This window comes from Mytilus californianus, unplaced genomic scaffold (assembly GCF_021869535.1).
Source record: "Mytilus californianus isolate M0D057914Y unplaced genomic scaffold, xbMytCali1.0.p SCAF_2, whole genome shotgun sequence".
In the NCBI taxonomy this organism is placed as follows: domain Eukaryota; kingdom Metazoa; phylum Mollusca; class Bivalvia; order Mytilida; family Mytilidae; genus Mytilus; species Mytilus californianus.
The window spans coordinates 32,779,953-32,799,839 of NW_026262668.1; the positions used below are offsets into that span (position 1 = coordinate 32,779,953).

The 19,887-nt window shown below is 31.2% G+C and overlaps 1 protein-coding gene across 3 annotated transcripts in view; it reads left to right on the plus strand.

Annotated features, from left to right (window-relative positions):
• The window catches only part of LOC127729719 (FYVE and coiled-coil domain-containing protein 1-like), a 51,037-nt gene extending 32,686 nt beyond the window's left edge, over positions 1-18,351 (plus strand). For 2 of the 3 annotated variants that reach the window (XM_052237585.1, XM_052237586.1), the window contains exons 15-24: positions 1,844-1,962; positions 2,526-2,664; positions 3,978-4,051; positions 4,648-4,662; positions 6,802-6,968; positions 7,703-7,829; positions 9,033-9,125; positions 10,466-10,625; positions 11,762-11,922; positions 14,772-18,351. In XM_052237585.1, the coding sequence (XP_052093545.1) occupies positions 1,844-1,962; positions 2,526-2,664; positions 3,978-4,051; positions 4,648-4,662; positions 6,802-6,968; positions 7,703-7,829; positions 9,033-9,125; positions 10,466-10,625; positions 11,762-11,922; positions 14,772-14,823 (1,107 nt within the window). In that variant the 3' untranslated portion in view covers positions 14,824-18,351. The remainder of the gene's footprint in view (positions 1-1,843; positions 1,963-2,525; positions 2,665-3,977; positions 4,052-4,647; positions 4,663-6,801; positions 6,969-7,702; positions 7,830-9,032; positions 9,126-10,465; positions 10,626-11,761; positions 11,923-14,771) is intronic. The other variant, XM_052237587.1, reaches the window with a different exon arrangement.
• The last annotated feature ends 1,536 nt before the right edge of the window (positions 18,352-19,887 follow it).

Genomic DNA, 19,887 nt, shown 5'->3' on the forward strand with positions numbered 1-19,887 from the left:
ATGAATTACCACTTCTTATATTTTCACAAAAATTTCCACATATATAGAAGATAAATTTTTTTTTAATAGCCTATTCCCTGAGAAACAATAGAAAATTTACAAATCAGATGTTCTATTCTATTAAACAAGTCTTTTTTTGAAGAGAAATGTCGAAATACATTTTACGCACGGCTACGCCAGGTAAAATCATTGTTTATCTTAACAAAAAAAACCAATTTTCAGTGTCATTATAATGTTATAATTACAATTAATCCCAAACAAAAGTAGTCAGTAAATAAAGTCAAAATATGTTTAATCTACCTATTTTTGGACATCAAAATTCAATATGATCGTTTTAAGGTCAATTTCGTCTACCTCAAAATGTTGTTAGGCACTATAGAAGAAATTTAAAGGTCCCAGTGAATAAACTACACAGAGAACAATAGCTATTTAATTTATTCAATGGGACAATAGAACTGACAAAAGTTTAAATAGATTGACCAATAGGAGATGACTCTGTGGAAAAGTTTCATATGGTTCGCAATGATAAGAGAAAAACGGAAAAGACCTTCACCAAAACAGACTCACGAATAATTGTCTTTGAAATGCTATATAGAGTTGATAGCTGAATCCAAGAAATTATCCCAATTTGAATCCCTCTTCCATTAGGCAAAGTTCCTTGTAGGTATCCCTTTTAGAGGCAGAGCTTGTCAATGACTCGCAATGATTGTGTTCAAATAAATAAACTTGCAAATCAGCTAAAAGATTTTGATGTAAAAGTTGTACAAGATAATTTATCAATATAATCAACGTTTGATACGGAGTGAGAATGTAAATTGCTTATTGAATGCTAGCATGATGATACAGCTGACACTTTCAAAAGCCATATAGAACCAGATGGCAATGGTAACATTAAAAATTAGTGGATCAGATTTGATCAGGGGAATCTGTTGCAAGTGGTATTCAATGTCAGGAGAGCAGAAGGTTGTGGTTTAGAAACATGGCCAGGTCAAACCAAGACTTTAAAATTGCTATTTGCTGCTTCTCCGCTTAGCATGCACCATTAAGGAGTAAGAGCAAAGACTGGTCAGCTCGAGCCAGAATAATGTGTTCGGGAAGGGTGAAATTTCTTTCTGTGGACTGTTACCTTGTGAAATAGCACATTAGAAATAAGGCTCAGTGTGTTGGTCAAGTACATAATAGGGTTAATTATCATATTACATTGACGTGTTCTTGTCCTGAATATGCATTTAATTTGACTCTGTACGTGAAACAGCCATTCATCATCATCAACAACGTCAGATATTAATGCAAAAATGTGACAGTATATGGCTCATATTTCCAGCTGGAATTTCCACTTTGGATTCAAAGGCCATTATCACAATGTATCATATAGGTAGGAAACAGGTTTTTTGGAAAATTTTGCCTTTCAGCATTCTTTTTATGATGTCAGAATTAACATATATTTCAATTTTCCACCAAATTCAATGAAAACAGGCTAATTTCTATTTTTTTTAGGACTGAAAACAGCTAGGGCATGCATCAACAACAAAATCGTTTAACATAATGTTTGTTTTAGCAAATAACCTATTTAGTTTGTGAATCTGTGCACTATATGTTTCCGAGAACTTTTTTGGATGTAGAGTTCAATGATTTGAAAAAAACATTTGACAAAAATTATTCTTTTTCAATTAATCCCAGATATTTTGCCACTTGAAACTATTTTCATTGAGAAATAATGGACTAAATGTTTGGGCTAAATAAAACCCTTATCATGTCTTCTAGAAACACACAATGACACTGGCAAACACAAACACACACTGTAAAAAGTTAATCATTTCATAATGTGTTATTTTTCACACAGACAAAATTGAAAGAGGGAGAAGATGAGAAAGAAAAACTCTGTACAGGTAAAGATAATGAAGTGGGAGAGCTCAAATCTGATATCCAACAGCTGAAGAAAAAAATTGTTAAACTAACCAGGTAAACTTAATTCGTTCTATCTACTGTGAATTCATTATTATTTGTGGATTATTAATTTTAGTGAATTTCATGGTTATATGTGATTTGGAAATAAAAATGTAAACTTAGTGTGTTGTCCATTTTCACTGAACTTGTACACAATTTTATTTAGGGGCCAGCTGAGTACCACCTCCGGGTGCGGGATTTTCTCGCTGCGTTGAAGACCCATTGGTGGCCTTTGGCTGTTGTCTGCTATTTGGTCGGGTTGTTGTCTCTTTGACATATTCCCCATTTCCATTCTCAAATTTATTAGAATTGAAGTATTTATTAAATTACAAATTTCCTATAGAAAATTTTCTGCAGATACTTAATTTCATGGTTTTGACAAAGTATTTATAAAAAGGAACTCCCAGCTCTAACTGTGTTACCCTTGTGTTATAATTTAAGTGCTTTACATGCTTACAAACTTAATTTGTAAGTCTTTATTGTGTGTTTATGGCAGGACAAAAGTTACTTTGAAATTCTATTGTCCACAGACAGGCAATATTTATGTGGTCTACTAATATCCAATTTTTGTTGTATAGAGATAAAGACTCATTATGGCAAAAAACAGACCAGTTATCATATGAGCAAAAATTACAGGCAAGAGATAAATGGTTGGATGAAAAAGATATAACACAGTGTATGCAATGTCGGACAGACTTTAGTTTTACCGTTAGAAAGGTATATTTTAGACTTTACAGCTTTAAAAAATAAAAATTGCGTAATGTACAATATTATTAATATATTAGAATAATTTAATTTTGGATGTAACACGTCTTCTGATTGGCTGAAAGTGTTTTGTCTATCAGCTCATAGACATAATTTTGTGATGTGACGGTGACGGTCGTCACCAACGTTTTTTTCAAAATTTACTCCTTAAAAATGGAATTTAGAATTAAATTATAAGGAATGACTAATATTTTTTCTGTCTATTCGAAATAACCTAAAAAATGTGGTGCACACTTTTAAATAAGCTGCTACACTGGTTATTCAGTGTGCACCACATTTTTGATGTTATTTCTTCATAGACAGAAAAAATATAACAGTCATTCCTTAAATGTCTCCAATGAGTTGTATGGCAATTTTCAATGCCCCATCCCCACTTTTCAAGTCATCATATTTGTTATGTTTTTTAGGAGATTATGAACTATCTTTTTGTGTTATTGTCCCTTCTGAATAAAAGGAGATACCAAACAAACTATCAGTGAATAGACATCTGGAGGTGAACATAGTTTATTAAACGATAGACCATTGTCTATACAATATGTCAAGATGTTTAAGTCACCCATAGTTTAGGAAAAGTGTGAATAAATTTAACAAAGATTATCAAAGATCTGCCATACACATAATTCTTTAAAGGACAATCTTCCTTAAGATACATTTCTATGAATAGAAATGTCAAGAGACAATGTTCCTTACTAAAGACAGGCACATGAACATTTGGCAGGGTCAGGCTAGTCTTTAGTAATCAACACTCCACTTTATAAGTGCAATCAGAGAAATATGAAAAACCATCTAACTTTTTAATACTGATATAATAGACAACTATATCTATATACTGTCAATTCAGAAATTATTGTGATGTTTTTATTAATACAAAAATGTGACAATATCAGGTTGCAATATTAAAAACTTGCAGTCTCAATTTCAGTATTGATTTACTTCATAACTTTTTTGCAATTACATCAAAATAAGATTTCACATTTTTGCTAGAGGTCAAGGATTCTCAATAATTAATGCACACATTAATTTCTGAATTTACTGTTCTTAACTCTGATGTCATAGAATTGGATATTTTATAATTATGTGCACCTTAAAAATTCATTTTACCACTCTTGTTTATATCTTTTATTAGAGTTACTTTTTTTTATTGTGAGATGGTGGGTTCACATTTTGCTACAGTGTAGTATCTTGTTGTAAAAAAAAACTTTTACAAAAATAAAAAGTTCCATTTCTAACTGAAGAAGCCAACTCTTTGATTATAATCTTTTCAGCACCACTGTAGGATTTGTGGAAGAGTGTTTTGTTATCAGTGCTCTGACAACTGGATGCAGACAGCACACAGCAGGTAAGATAACAATAGATTACAAATATGGGTGGATAATTTTGTATATATACATACAATATTTCTTGTAAAAAAGTAATATATGACAGAATTTCATGCCCAACCTTTGATTGTAATGTCATTTAAACTCAGGATTTTTTTAAACACTTCAACAGCAAGTTTACAAGCATGATATACTTACTTATCCAGTTAAAATGGTTCTTTCTTCTTATTTCTTCTTATGGTCTAACAATTTTAAATACCTTCTGGCCTCTCACAAATACTGCCAATTTCCTATTTCCCTTAATTGTGACCTCACGGAAAGAGATCCATCACCAAATTTGAGCTTGTCATGAATAACACTAGATCTGCCATGGGAAGTAAGATCTGCATACCCTTCTGTAGCACCTGAGAACACCCCTATTGAAGTCATCATCTGTTAAATTTTACAAAAAACTTCTCCTCTGAAACTTCTAGGCCATACAGATAGATATGACTACAACTTTTTATTCTGCATTTCATCATTTTTTTAATCACTGGTATATTAGAACCATCTATCTATCTCTTTAAAAATATGATAAACTTTTGACAAGATTGTTTTTTTTTAATTATATCCAAAGGCTAATGAATCAGAGGTAAGACCTTTTTTTCAATATTAGAAAATACTACTGTTGCTTAAATAATTTCAATTTCTGTGCTGTATCTCTCAATTTTCAAATTAATTGTTTCTTCTTACAAGAAAAATTGGAAAACAAAATTTGGGGAAAGAAATTATTTTTGGTATCTTTTTATTTTGATTGCTTCGGATAATGATATTACATTGTTTCATAAACATGCATCTAGGTAAGCTTCTGCTTGCATATGCTTTCTAGTCTTTGTGGTACTGATACTAAAATTGACTGGAACAGTTAGAATTTGCTTTAGATGCATATTTATGCAAAAAGTTTTATGCTAGACCTCTAAGTATTATGAAAAGGACTATCTCAACTGCATACATAAAACAGTTTCATATAAAATCTTGTGTGAAAAGCATATGCCTTAGCTTGTTGAACTGGGATAATGTCTACCAGTTGTTAGTTCATTTAGTGTCAGTTGTTATAAGGACAGGTGCTGATGTGAGATTGAAACATTTATGTTATTCTTATTCATTAAGAAAATGGACTTTGTCTTAATCCCGTTTGGTATTTGCAATTGAATGAATTAAATTATGGGTTCTCCCTCTCAAAACACCATGCATTGCTATACAGTCAATGTTCCTTAAACACTAAAAGGTTCCTTGATCTTTGTTCAGATAAATTTTCAGATGAGATCTGATTTGAAATGAAGCAATTTAACCAAACAAGTATACAAGTTACCCACACATGCTTAGTGATTCAGAATTTTACAATGTTAAAATGTCAAGTTTTCTCATTAGGGTTGTTAACAATGATTAAATGTGATAAACCAATGATATTTAGAGTGCTGTGGCATGTAGCAACACTTTTGTTGAATGTTTTTTAATTCTCCTTAAAATCTTTTTTCTTTAACTTTCCGGTTTTTAACTCGATCTCAAATGTGATTTATATTCTAAGAAATGCTTAGTTTATTTCTTTGTGTCAAATTTAAGTTGAAATCTAAAACAGAACAAGGTTCATTTGAAAAATGCCATTGGTTCCAGTTTGCTGGTGATCACTGGCAAAACCACTTTCTTTTACCCTCTTCAATATTCAAAGGAATGCTTCTAAGGACAACAAGGATATTGACCATGATCCCAGATTAATGAAGGCATTAATTCTTAGAAAATAAAACTTCCTTGGTTTGTTTCAAAATCATTTATTTCCATGTTTAACAAAATTGTAAATGCAAACAACTTTAATATTAAACAATCATAAATTACAGTTCACAGTGCTAGTATGGTGAAGTAAGCTTTTCACTAAAATTGGCTATCAAAAATACAGATGAACCACAGGTTTTTTTTTTAAATGAAAACATCTGTTTTTGCTAGGATTTCAATGAACATCAAATAGGTTTTTATGATTTTCTATTCTGAATTGATTCACTGTGTCAAAAATTATTTGTTGCCCACCATTTACACAATGGCTGCCAAATTACAAAGTACTAGGATTTAAACAACATATCCTGAATTAATTCTTGGTGTCAAAATTTACAAAAAATGTGATAACCCATAAAAATGAATTGAAAATTAATTATTTGTCTCTGTACCTCACACGAAAATGTGCAAGCAGGGCCTTTGCTGGCTTGTCAGTTTTCTAGTCATAATTATGCCCCCACTGTAGGCAATGGGGGCATTAAGTGTTACCCTTGACACGTATGTTCGTCTTTCCATCCGTCTGTCCATTTGTCCACCCAATTTTTTGTTTCCGCACTCTAACTTAAGTTTGCCTCATGCAAATTTTTTGAATTCGTACACAATACTAAGAATCAAAACTAGCAGACAGAGTTCAAATTTGGGCAGTGAGTCATTTACCGTTCAAGAGTGATGCCCCTTTATAACTTGAAAAATGGCAAATTTTTTCGTTTCCATGCTCTAACCTAAGTTTGTCTCATCCAAATTTTATGAAACTAATACACAATGCTAAGAACCACAACATGCAAACAGAGTCCTGCTTTGGGTTGTGAGTCATTTCCTGTTCTAGAGTTATGCTCCTTTTTAACTTGGAAAAGTGCAAAGTTTGAATGGGGGCATTTAAGTCCTCAGACATATTATACTTTTATTTTGGTTATGATTTAGATCAAGGTTTTATTTCATGCTGTCTTTTTAAAATATTTTCTAGTAAAAAATCTAGAGCATGTAGGATGTGCTTTGAAAAAACAAAGCAGCTAGAAGACGATACTTTGAAGTCTAATAACAGTGAGAATGATTTTGAGGACACAGTTGAGATACCAAAATTACATAAGAAGAGAGGAGTCATGAATGAAAGTGATTCATCAGCCATATCAGGTAGGTGAATCTACAAACCAATGGTACATCTTAGTCACATGTCACTTATTCATCAAACTGACCTTAAATTAGTTAAATGTAAAAATAAGAAGATGTGGTATGATTGCCAATGAGACAACTCTCCACAAGAGACCAAAGAGACCAAATGACATAGAAATTAACAACTATAGGTCACTGTATGGTCTTCAACAATGAGCAAAACCCATACGCATAGTTAGCTATAAAAGGCCCCATAATGACAAATGTAAAACAATTCAAACGAGGAAACTGATTTATGTACAAAATAATGAATGAAAAACAAATATGGTATTCAGCAACAAACTACAACCACTGAATTACAGGCTCCTGACTTCGGACAGGCACATACAGAATGTGGCGTGGTTAAATTAGTTTGAAGGCGCCAACCCTCCTCTTACCATGGACAGCGTAAGAACAAACTATAAGAATCAGTTGAAAAGGGCTTAACTCATTAGATCGATACATAGCAGAAATACATCTAACAAAAACACAGGATTAATAATCTATTAGGGGAAAACCATGGAAAAAGTTGAACCATTTTCAATAAAAATGCTCAGAAATGTATGTCTCCTGTTCATTTGTCCTTATTTTCAGCAGTTTTGTCATTTTTTGTGTTGTTTTTGCTTGCTCACCATAGGAGTGGAAAATTACGTTTTACGTTCTGTGCGTGCCTATCAATGTTTGATAATTCTTTTTATATATTGTTTTTTTTTTAGATGTAACCCAGACATCAGACAGTCAGTCTGATGACACAGGTTCCATTGTCATCCCAGGTCAGGTGGCATCTGCTATTACTGTATCAATGGTAGAAGGAAATATTACAGATGAGATTAAAGAAAAACAGTATGTAATGATTTTTTTCCTAAATATTACTTCAGCAGATAAAGTATGAGTGTTAAATATGGAAAAGAGACTGCTATTTTTCTGGAATAAAAATCTCTTGCTGACTTTTAATCTTTAAAGTACCAAACTTCTATGTAGAGCAGGATCTGCTTACTCTTCCAGAGCATTTGAGATCACCCCAGGTTTTTCTTTGGGGTTCGTGTTGCTCAGTATTTAGTTTTCTATGTTGTGTTTTGTATACTGATGTGTGTCTTTTGATCTTTTTTTGTTTTTTTGCTGTGGCGTTGTCAGATTATTTCGACTTATGAGTTTTAATGTCCCTTTGGTATCTTTGCCTCTCTTTAAAAAGTTTCACTGTATGTAAAAGGATTAAAGTATGATAATTTTCATGTGTTGTGACCAAATTCCTTGCTCTCCCAGTATTTACCTTAATTAGGGCCCCGCCGAATGGCGGACGCCCTATAGTGATCAGTCCGTCCGTAACAAATTGTGTCCGCTCTATATCTAGAGAACTGTTATGATTTCAAAGTTTATACTTGACATGTATATTAACCAACACCAGAGGGTGTGGCATAATGTATGTACAAATTCCTAGGTCAAATGTCAAGGTCAAAAACTTTGGTTTTAGTTGACAACCCAATGTCCTATGGTAAAGATCGTGTCTGCTCTATATCTTGAGAACCGTTATGATTTCAAAGTTGATACTTGACATGTATATAAACCAACACCAGAGGGTGTGTCATAATGTATGTACAACTTCCTAGGTCAAGGTCATAAACTTCGGTTTCAGTTGACAACCTCATGGCCAATGATAAAGATACAAATTTTTTACCACACATTATTCGCAGCGGGGTCCACAGAGATGGCTCCCATCTCAATGATATCTAGTTGCCTCAAATTCAGATGTTTAAGAGATTATGATAAAACAGGATAAGAAAAATGTCCAGCTGGCTTATTATTTATTTATAAGACCTTGTATCCAGGATTTAGAATCTTAACATTAAATTAAAGGAGAAGAATAAAGTTGAAAATCCTTAAGAAAAGGGAAAGAAATATGGATATACACACACATACACATACACATACACATACACATACACATACACATACACAAAGCAAGATAAACCAATAAACTAGAATTGAACATAGTTAATCAATTATTTAGTTTATAAGAAAATGTATCAATCATATAATTTATTTCAGAAAAGATGACCAATTCCATCTGATCTCAGATGAAGAAGTATCAAAATCACTGACAGAACCTCAGATCAGTCCTCTTCTTTCAACTGATCCAAAGTAAGAATATAAAATAAGGAGATATGATATGATTGCCAATGAGACTATTATTTAACAGAGTCAAAATGAAGCAGAAGACTGCTTTTGATGATAACTTCAAAGCAGGAAAGACACATGTCTGTATTAGCAGTTGAATTCAGTTTTAAGTAACTATTGGAAAGGGCTGAATTTAGGTGTTAAAAATAGTATGTCTGCATTTCTGTCAAAATTGTCTGTTTCAAAAAGTCAGTGTAAATGTGAAGTCTGTAAGTAAAAAAAAATACTATTTAATTTTTGTATTGGTATCTTACCTAGCAAATGTCCTGGAATGTACCCAAGCTTATTTTTAACTATTTGGCAATAGCATTCAATCTTTCAGGAATCAGAACTATGAAGTTGTACCAACTATTTCAGGAAAAGTAATATTTTATTGCAATAGTGATTTCCTTGCCAAATTGAGGTCATTAGCCCCACCAACTTGTGGTAAACATGTTCCTGTTAAATAGATTAATTTTTAAGCTCCACCTAGGGGCATTATATTTTTCAGTCTGTGCATCCATCCGTCCGTTCATCCATCTGTCCCGCTTCAGGTTAAAGTTTTTGGTCAAGGTAGTTTTTGATGAAGTTGAAGTCCAATCAACTTGAAACTTAGTACACATGTTCCTTATAGTATGATCTTTCTAATTGTAATGCCAAATTAGAGTTTTGACCCCAATTTCACGGTCCACTGAACATAGAAAATGATAGTGCGAGTGGGGCATACATGTACTATGGACACATTCTTGTTTATATTAAATGCATGGAGAGTTTGCACTATTTCACTAGATTCTTGCAAATTGAAGTATAGTAATAAGTTTTCTTGTAATTTTGGAAGTCACAGGAGGTAATATTAGAAGTCATTGAGTCATTCATAGGAAATCTTTAGGTCCATGAGTATATAGCAATTTGTCTGATATTTGATAAATTAAATGAAGAGAAAGGAATTTTTATATTTGAGGTACATCCATTTACTAATATATTAGTGGGTCTGGATGGGGTTTACAGAATAGAGAATAATGGAACCAAGACACACAAAAAATAGGCAAAAAATATAAAGAATAGAGAAAAATAGAGAAAAATAGGCAAAAGAAAAAAAGAATAGAGAATAATGGGGTTTAAAAATATAAAGAATAGAGAATGATGGGCAAAAAATATAAAAAATAGAGAAAAAAATGACCTGAAACATTAAAGAATACAGAAATGAAGGACCTCCTATCCAGACCCTCATATAAAATTGTTTGTATTTTATCCACTTTAAAAAAAAAATGGCCTAGATTAATAATAAATCTGCTTGTTTGATGGAATTTTTGTTTACTTTGAAGTATGACCTCCAGTATGACCATATCAACAACTGACCTTGAGAAAGGAGAAGTTAATAGTCAGAATGAAATATTGATAAAGCCTGGTAAAACATTTTCTGTACCTGTCATGGTAGATCGTTTTAACACAACTCTTTGTTGGGAATTTAATTCTCATCCAAAGGTAAGATTTGATTTTTTTTTTTTTTTTGTTTTTTTGTGTTTTTATGCCACTTTTAAGCACCGCTTTTGGGCTATTTCGTGGCGGTCAGTTTTAATTGGTGGAGGAAGCCGGAGTGCCCGAATTAGTTTCTGAAGACTATACAATTGTTTTGGCCATCTTATTTACTTGCAGATTCATGCTTTCCCCCCTCTCTAAGCACAGCCAGTAGGAATTGATACAGGAAAAAGAATTATGCAGATTAAAAGTTGTCCTGTGTTTTAAATTATCCTTCATAGAAAGGGCCATAAGAACTGTCAGTCAAGTGTATATTTACATTCCAAATTGAGTGCTGAGAAATAATTCGTTAAATTTTATTTTAGAATATTTTTTTGGTAACAACTTACATGCAAGAAATCTATTGTGAGAAATATAACCACTACAATAGATCTTAGCAATAGACCGTAAAGTAACATTCAGGATACGCCAAAACACAGTACTTTGTTCTTCTACTGAACAAAACTTTGTATAGATGTTTCAAATAGTATTGACTAAGTAATATTTTTTATACCCCTGCTTTGAAAGGAGGGGTATACTGGTTTTAAATTACTTCATTCTGTCCGGCAGCCCATTCCATAAAATTGTTGTCACGTTTTTCTCAGGACCTATAAATCAGAGCTTCCTGAAATTTGGAATCAAGCTTTAAGTAAGTATGCTATACTGTTTGCCATTCATAGATTTATCGCTAATTCACTTCCTGTTTACTTAATACTTAAATATTCTTAAACATAATGGCAATGCAAGAATTTTCATCACATTTTTTTTATCAGGACCTACTACAAATCAAGGCTTCCTGAACATAGGAACGCATGTGTGCAAGCTATACTATTTGATGTTTTTTCACATACTATGCTCACAAATTTCCTGATTACCAAAATTACCATAGCAAGTTTTTATTTTTGTGAAACCTATCTTATTGCAATTTTTGCAATAATAAAGACATCGCAAAAATTTCTGAATTTACATAAGTCTAGACCTATCTATGCCAAGGGGATTCCTATTGTATAAACATGTGATTGTGAAAGTTTTTGAAAAAGAGACATTTATGATATTAATAGGAAACAGATTATTGTTAAAGATCATCTGGACTTTCATTTTAGGATGTTGTCTTTGGTGTACATTACCAAACAATGACTGGATCTAGCAGTGAAGTGTTGATACCACCATGTAAAGTAGACTCCCATAAACAGTATGTCAAAGGAGAACTAACTGCCAAACAACTGGGAATTTACTCACTTATATTTGACAATACATACTCAAGGTATTAGAACAAATATGAATACAACATGAAACAGTTTTAGACACATAAACACATGTCCGGAATAAAGATATCATAAAGGTTTTCTAAATTTCTTAGAAATTATGTCTTATTGTGGAAGTATGATTCCACCTGCAGGAATGAAATGATATGTGGTATTTCACACCTGGCATTTTAAGATAATATTATTTATAAAGCTAAAAAGTAAGGAGTTGCCATCAATTTTTGACTCAATAGCCTTCCTGATTATAGCTTATGGTTTAATCATTGTGTTTTGGAATTGTTTCGATGAACTTCGGTTCACTAATTTATAGTTTAATAGAGGTCTAGAGTTTTTCCTTCATTTAAAAAAAAAAATTGAAATTTTGTAATTTATTTTGGGCATTGCACACAATACTGTCTTCCTGTCTTGTTTATGAATCCCCTGTATAAAATCTACTCAAAAATGCAATCTATGTATAAAATCTACTCCAAAGTGAAATCCTTGTATTAAATCTACTCCAAAGTGAAATCCTTGTATAAAATCTACTTTAAGGTAGCACTACAGTCAGAATTTTCTGACTCCAACCAACAGTCTTTAAAGATTAATTTCTCCAAAACTACTCAATGGATTTTTAAAATCTTTAACTCATTTTAAAGCTGAAATATAACTCTTTCTTAATCTATAGATAAATTTATTTTTGGTATGATTAATCTCAAAATATAGCTCATTAATTGCCAAAAAAGTGGTCTTCCAACTTGGATGAAAATGGCACATTCAGGTCAAATGGTAGTAAAAATTTGTTTTCATCCCTTTAATTAACCATTCACAATCTACAAAACCGTGTCTCAGATTTTTGATATATGCCTCCAGTAATAAGATATATTATTTTTACTGCTGGATGCCAAACCTCATTTCACCTTTCATCTTTGGAGACCTATAAATTCATTTAGAAACAAATTATCCAAAAACTGGGACACGGTATTGTAGAAAATACTCCCTTCAATCACATATATCAAAGTCAAGCCAAAGGGGGTACCCATAAAGTTTCTATTTTCATTTTTTCCTTACAATTCTCATGAAAAATTGTTCTGAGAAATGACCTTCAAACTGAATTTCCTCTTAAGAACCCCTATAAATGCCACATAAATACAAAAATTCCACTGGGAACACCCCAGGAGTGTTCTGACACCATTATTTTATCAATAGAACCACACACATTGTGTCTTTGATGCTCTAGTGCTGTAAAATTTGCATTTTGTGTGCACTGTATAACACTAACTTGGCATTTGGCGGGAGTTTGACGTCACAGATTTGACCAACATCTGTGATGTAGTAAGACAAAGCTCCGCCTCTGTCCAGACAGTCTAAGATAAGAGAATAACAGGATTGTCCAGCTGCATCATAATTAATATTTAACATCATTATTCTCACTATAAAGAATAATTTTCATTTGAATTTTAAAAAGAAATATAATATGACCATGATGACTGAAATTAGCTATAAAAGATCAAGACCATCCCCTTCTTGAAAATAGACTGTCCAACATGATTTATGAGTTTCATGGAATTAAAAAATTTCACATAAACTTAAAATTAGTTAAAATGCCTAAAATTATTTTTAAATGTAGAAGACCAAAGACGAGAAATTTATACAGGCAGTCAGAGGCTTTCAAAGATACTTTCACACTCTTTTCCATAGTTTTTTTTTCTTCATTTTGGTAGATTTTTTCTCTTTAAATGTTTTCCTATTCATATCTTTTTCTTTTTCTCTGTTCTAAACTTCCATGTTTTATAAATTAGTTTTGTTGCAATGCAATGAGATATTTATCTTGTGGTCAGGGATTAACAGCTGGACACTGGTATCAACAGATGATTGACATATTAGCCCCTCCCAAATGCCTATATAGATGGATTAATTACATGTGCTTTTATTTACATAAGTTCATTCTCAATTTACTCCCTGTTGTGATATGATAATGACTTTGGGATTTTTACAAACTGTGCAGAATAATACTTATTTCAAAATTATGTGATAAAAAAAATATCTTCAAAAAATCATTGTTAGACTGTAGTGCTACCTTAAAGTGAAATCCCTGCATAAAATCTACTTCAAAGTTAATTCCCTGTATAAAATCTACTCCATAGTGAATTCCCTGTATTTATCTACTCCAAAGTGAAATCCCTTATAAAATCTACTATGTACTGCCTCTGATATTAAGGTGACCTCTAGATGACTTTTGTTTTTGTTGCTGTTAGGTTACTGTATCATTGATTTTTACCCCACATCTTCATTTATTCATATGTTAAAAAAAATCACACTTCTGGGCAAGCTTTTGACACATAAAAAAAAGTTATTGTACATTTGACAAGAAATGGAGTGAATGTGCATGACACACAACAATCAATACTAGGAAAAAACAAACATATATCAAAGAGATAGCACTTTTATGGTGTTCTTTAACAGAACAATTACTTGGAAGTCTTCAACAATGAACTGACTTCTTTAGACAGATTAGCACAGCTTTTAGCATCAGTTTAAGAAGTACACTGTCTGAAGTGAATATGCTAAATTGGTAAACTCATAAGACATTATCTTATGATAAACATGCTATAACTGGAAAGGATCATACAACTTAAACGTGAGAACATGTCTCACTTCTATATTTCTTTTGGTATATAGTGGAAATATGTACCGGTACTATTTTCTGAAGCTGTCAAATACATACAACTGTATTTATTATGTTTTTTTTTGTGTTAATCCAATCGCAGTCCTTTTGATAATAATAAAAGATGTAGAATGAGCTTGCTAAATTGATCACATTGCAAGTACATGTAAATCTTTTCTTACTGTTTTTTTCTTCACATTGTAGGTTTACTGCAAAGAAGATTATGTACAAGTTGTGGTCCAATAAAGGCAAATGAAAAGAATTCCTTCAATAATGAATAAAATATTGATATAACATTTATATATCATACAGGAATATATATCATTTTGTATGCATATTTTTCTATGACATTGTGGGTGGGGTTTAGAAAATTAAAGAAATCATTAAGAAATAACTCACAAGGTTAAAATTATTGCTCAGAGGAAACAACTGAAAATCCATCATCTGAAAACACCAGAAATTTCTTTGTCTTATCCAAAATAAAAAAGAATAGTACATCTTCTTATGATAACAAGGGGCCTCGGTGAGGTTGTGAGTTCGAACCTAGTGCATTGCAGATGTGCTTGACTCCAATCTTAATTGACAAGGATTGTCAGTTTTTCTGCCGAAGATCGATGGTTCTCTCTGGGCAATCCAGCTTCCTCCATCAATAAAATTTACCACCATGAAATAGCCAATAGTGCTGAAAGTGGCATTAAACACCAATCAATAAGTCAATCAGTATGATGATAAGTATTGAAGTAAAAATGACTTTTAGAAATAAAAATAATTACCTCTGACTTACGGAAAAGTAATGTAAAAAGGAAAGATCATTTATTTGTCTCTTCTGCATTAATTAAACATAAAAAACATTTTACACAATTAAATTTGAAAAATAATCAAATAAAAGATATGGTTATGTACATCCCAAGCCTTTTCAATATTTGTTTTATTTCAGAATAATTACATTAGATGTATGTTTCATTATAATACGTTATTCTGATTGGCTAACTGCAATCTCGCATTATTCCTTAATCAACTTCATTTCAAAATGAATTGTAACATTCATGATGACACATGCTTCTACAATAAAGTGCACAGGTAAATAAAAGAAAAAACTTGATAGTAATTGTATTTTCATGATCATAGCGAAGAAATGTACTTATAAGTATTGAATGCTTCTTTTAGTAACTTCGTAGGGTTGTAAAAGCTTTGACCGTACGTACATTTTTAGAATGAAGCGCTTCATACAAAATGGACTTCGGTCAACACTTTTACACCCCAATGAAGTTACAAAAAGAAGCATTCAATACTTGAATAATCCTATAAGTAAAATCGGCTATGAAATAAGGAATTCAACATAGTAAAATCTGTTTTATTAGTTATACTAAAACATAAAACTGCCATATTTTAACAAATTCAGTTTCAACTTCCTTGGAGTTTGGTATTTTTGTTATTTTGCTTTTTACTACTGTCAATCTATGTTAAGGTTATAGATTTGTTTAAAAGTTTTATGAACTGTTTTCAAGCAAAGCTACTTTAGTACAATTTTCATAGTTTGCACAATTATTAATTTTGAAGACCAAAGTGAAAGTGATATATGAGAGTCTGGATGAGGGTCCTTCATTTCTTTTCTTTTTTTATACCATTTTTCTCTATTCTTAATTTATTTTGACTTTAATTCTCTATTCTTTGTAATTTAGCACCCTCCTTTATTATTTTTCTTTTTTTTTTGTGTCCTTTATTCTACACTTTTTGCCCATTTTTCTCTATTCTGTAAACCCCATCCAGACCCTCAAATATAATTGCAGCAATGAGACCATCAGCTAAGTGATGATATGTAGTAATGATCAGAATCATTTCGGCGTATGTGGCTGATACATTTTTACTATTCGCTCTTAAAATCCAAACTAATATAAAAGAAAATGTATATTTTAAATGTCAGGTAGATCATGGCATGAATTCCATAAGTCTGTAATATCAGAACAAAATTGAAGAGTTCTTTTCATGTTAAATTCATGAGTTACAAGCAGTTAGAAATATTCGAATATAATTTTTTAAGTCATTTTATCGACTGGAATAGAAAAAAAGTATAACAAAAACACTGAAATCCAAGGTAAATTCAAAAAGGGGAAGTCCATAAAAGATGACAAAATCAAAAGTTATCAATCAAAGGAACAAGAGAAAAACAACTGTCATAATCCTGACTTGGTGTAGGCAATTTCTGAAGAAAATTGTGGGTTAATCCTGGTTTTATAGCTAGCTAAACCTCTCACTCGTATGGCAGTTGTTAATAGTTCCATTATATTGACAAAATTGGGTTACCAACCCAACAAGACATAAACTGATAACTAATTGATTCCCTATCAGATTTTATCACTAGCATAAAAAGGGTCATGAATAAGACCATGACAAGAGAGACAACTCTGCATGATTTTGAAAGGAAAAAAATGTTTGTTGGCAAAAAGATGAGTAAAAAGAAACTATCCATAGGTACCTTGTCATAAGGATGTAATTTCATCGGTGAAAATAAATATATAATTGTTTAAAGTGTCAAATAGAACTTTCATTTGTTAAAGGGAGTTAATCATATCCTGATTTAAAAATTCTTTTTTCAAATCGGCAGACAATGGCTTTATAGTTGAAGGCAGCTTTTGTATAGTTTACACATATCTTTGAGCTTGATGTTTTTAAGAAATAGTAATTGATTTAAAATTATATAAATCGTAAAATATTTGTTTTTTTGAAAATGTTAACATATATGATCTCAAAATATCAACAAAAAACTAAAATTGTCAATAAAAAAGATTTTTGTTATATTTCTTTGTATAGATTTGAATGTTTTTTTAAATTACAAGTTTTAAAAATGTTCTATTGGTTATTTTATAATTGTACAATTCATTTTTTTAATTTGAGAGAACTGCATTGTATTTTTAGAATGTTTAGATTATGCTGCTTTCTAATATATTTAAGTTTTATTCAGCATTGTATAAAGGTCTTTATTATATACTTAGTAGTCAATACAGATAAATTGTATGTGTAATACCGTCAACGGCAATCGTGCTGTATCAGCCATCCATGATGATGTCGATATCAGTCAAGGTTGCAAAGGCTTTATCACACCTTTAATCTGTATGACGTCATGTCATCGATATCAGTCACGGCTGCAAAGGCTTTATCAAACCCCTAATCTGTATAACGTCATGCCACATAAAAACATCTACTTGAGGTATATAATAAAGTGTATATGATATGACTTTTTCAACATCACACACCGTATCAACCCTCAACCAATATAATCCCTTGAGCAGAACTCTTTGGATTATATTGGTGATACGGATGTGATATTGAAAAAGCCATATGATATTCTCTATTTGATGCTGTTGCTTAAGTAGAAATGTTTTCATTCTAATCCAAAATGTTATTTTTACCATCATGCTTTTTTTTTTTAAAAGAAAATGCAATTTAAGTATATTACATCATTGCTTATATGTAAATTTTATTTAGTGATTTTTTTTGTAGATCTTGTATTTTGTCATTTTTACTGTTTACAGTTTATACCTGTCTATTCAAGTTTTAGAGATAATTGGCAAAATTTAAAAAATAAGTAAAAAATATTGTCATTTAAGGACAATAAATCCTATGAGGATTTTGACAATTTAGCCTTGTTGACATTTTGTAGATGTTTTTTGCTTGTTAAGGTTTCTATCTACTAGGTTTTTTCGACAAAAATGCAAGAATTGGGTAAAAATCATCATGCAATAACTCTTAAAAGGAGTCGGTTGACAATTTCTGCCATCTTATTTTGCTTTGATATTTATCATTTTTCTCTAAATGTTATAGTAGCCATAAAAAATGTCAAGAAAGGTAAAAATTATCTTTCAAGGACAATAGTTCTTATAGGGGGTTTATTGATGATTTCATCAATGTTGATTTAGTTGTAGATCTTATTGTTCGGGTCATTTTTACTGTTTAAAATATCTTTTATAGTTTTCAAGGTAATAAAGAAAACTTTAAAAGTTGCAAAAAGTTGACATTCAGTGGCAATAACTTCAAACTGGGTTGTCAAATTTTTCTGAAAATCTATGAAGATATACATGTACCTGCTGATAATTTTTAGCCCAGTCAGTTTTGCTCTAACTGCTTTAGTTCTTTGGATATAAGCCCAAAATAGCATTTTATGCCCTATTTTCTTTTTCTAGCAACAGTGGCCATGTTTGTTGATAGATCAAATCCCTGGATACAATTTTCAAACAAGTTACCATAAGGAATATTCAAATAAAGTTTGGGAATTTTTGGTGAAGTAGTTTCAGTGGAGAAGAATTTTTTGATAGTTTACGACAACTGACAAACAGACGACCAGGATGGACGATGAGGACAGACACCAAGTGATGACAATAACTCACATGGCCTTTTAGGGATCATTGGTATTGTTTTTTTTTTTGCTTTATTTTTAAAATTTTATCAGGAAGGCTGTCCCATGACAAATCACATATCAATGAATTTTAAAAGTCTTTAATTTTTTTTTTTCAAATGATTATTTCAATACAATTAAATAATTTAAATATCTTTTACGTTTCATAAGTTCAAGTTGTCTTTGAGAGAAAAATCTTAAAATTTTTAATACATATTGAAAATTGACAACAAAGCTTAGTATAAATGTACAATTTTTAATCCACCATAACAAAAAATTTTGAAGACATTAATTTTTGGCTGAGGCATTTTAAATTATTATTTAGCAATGTAAAATATATGGTTGTTTGAAACTATGTTCTGATAGGTAACTGCATACTGCTGATCATTTTTTTGAATGCAAACTACAAACTGCCAATTATAGTTGTAATTATTACATACTGCCGATTATTTTTTAATTACTATATATAGCTAGTAATTTCTGGAAATATTTTGTGTTAGCAGTTTTAGTTGTATATATCAGTATTTTGTTTAATTACCAGTAAATGCTGGAAATATTTTGTGTCAGCAGCTTTAGTTGTTTTTATCAATATTTTGTTTAATTACCAGTAAATACTGGAAATATTTTGTGTTAACAGTTTTAGTTTATATCAATATTTTATTTCATTACCAGTAAATGCTGGATATTTTTTGTATTAGCAGTTTTAGTTGTTTAATTACCAGTACTCCAGTAAATGCTGGATACTTTTATGTGAGTACTTGTGGTTGTTTATATAAATATCTTGTTTATTACCAGTACATGCTTATTACCAGTATATGCTACCGGTAGTTATTTTTATATTAGTAGTTTTAGTTGTTAATCTCTTTTTATATTCCTGTCGAAGATGTATTATGGTATACCGTTGTCAGTCCATCTGTCTGTCCATTC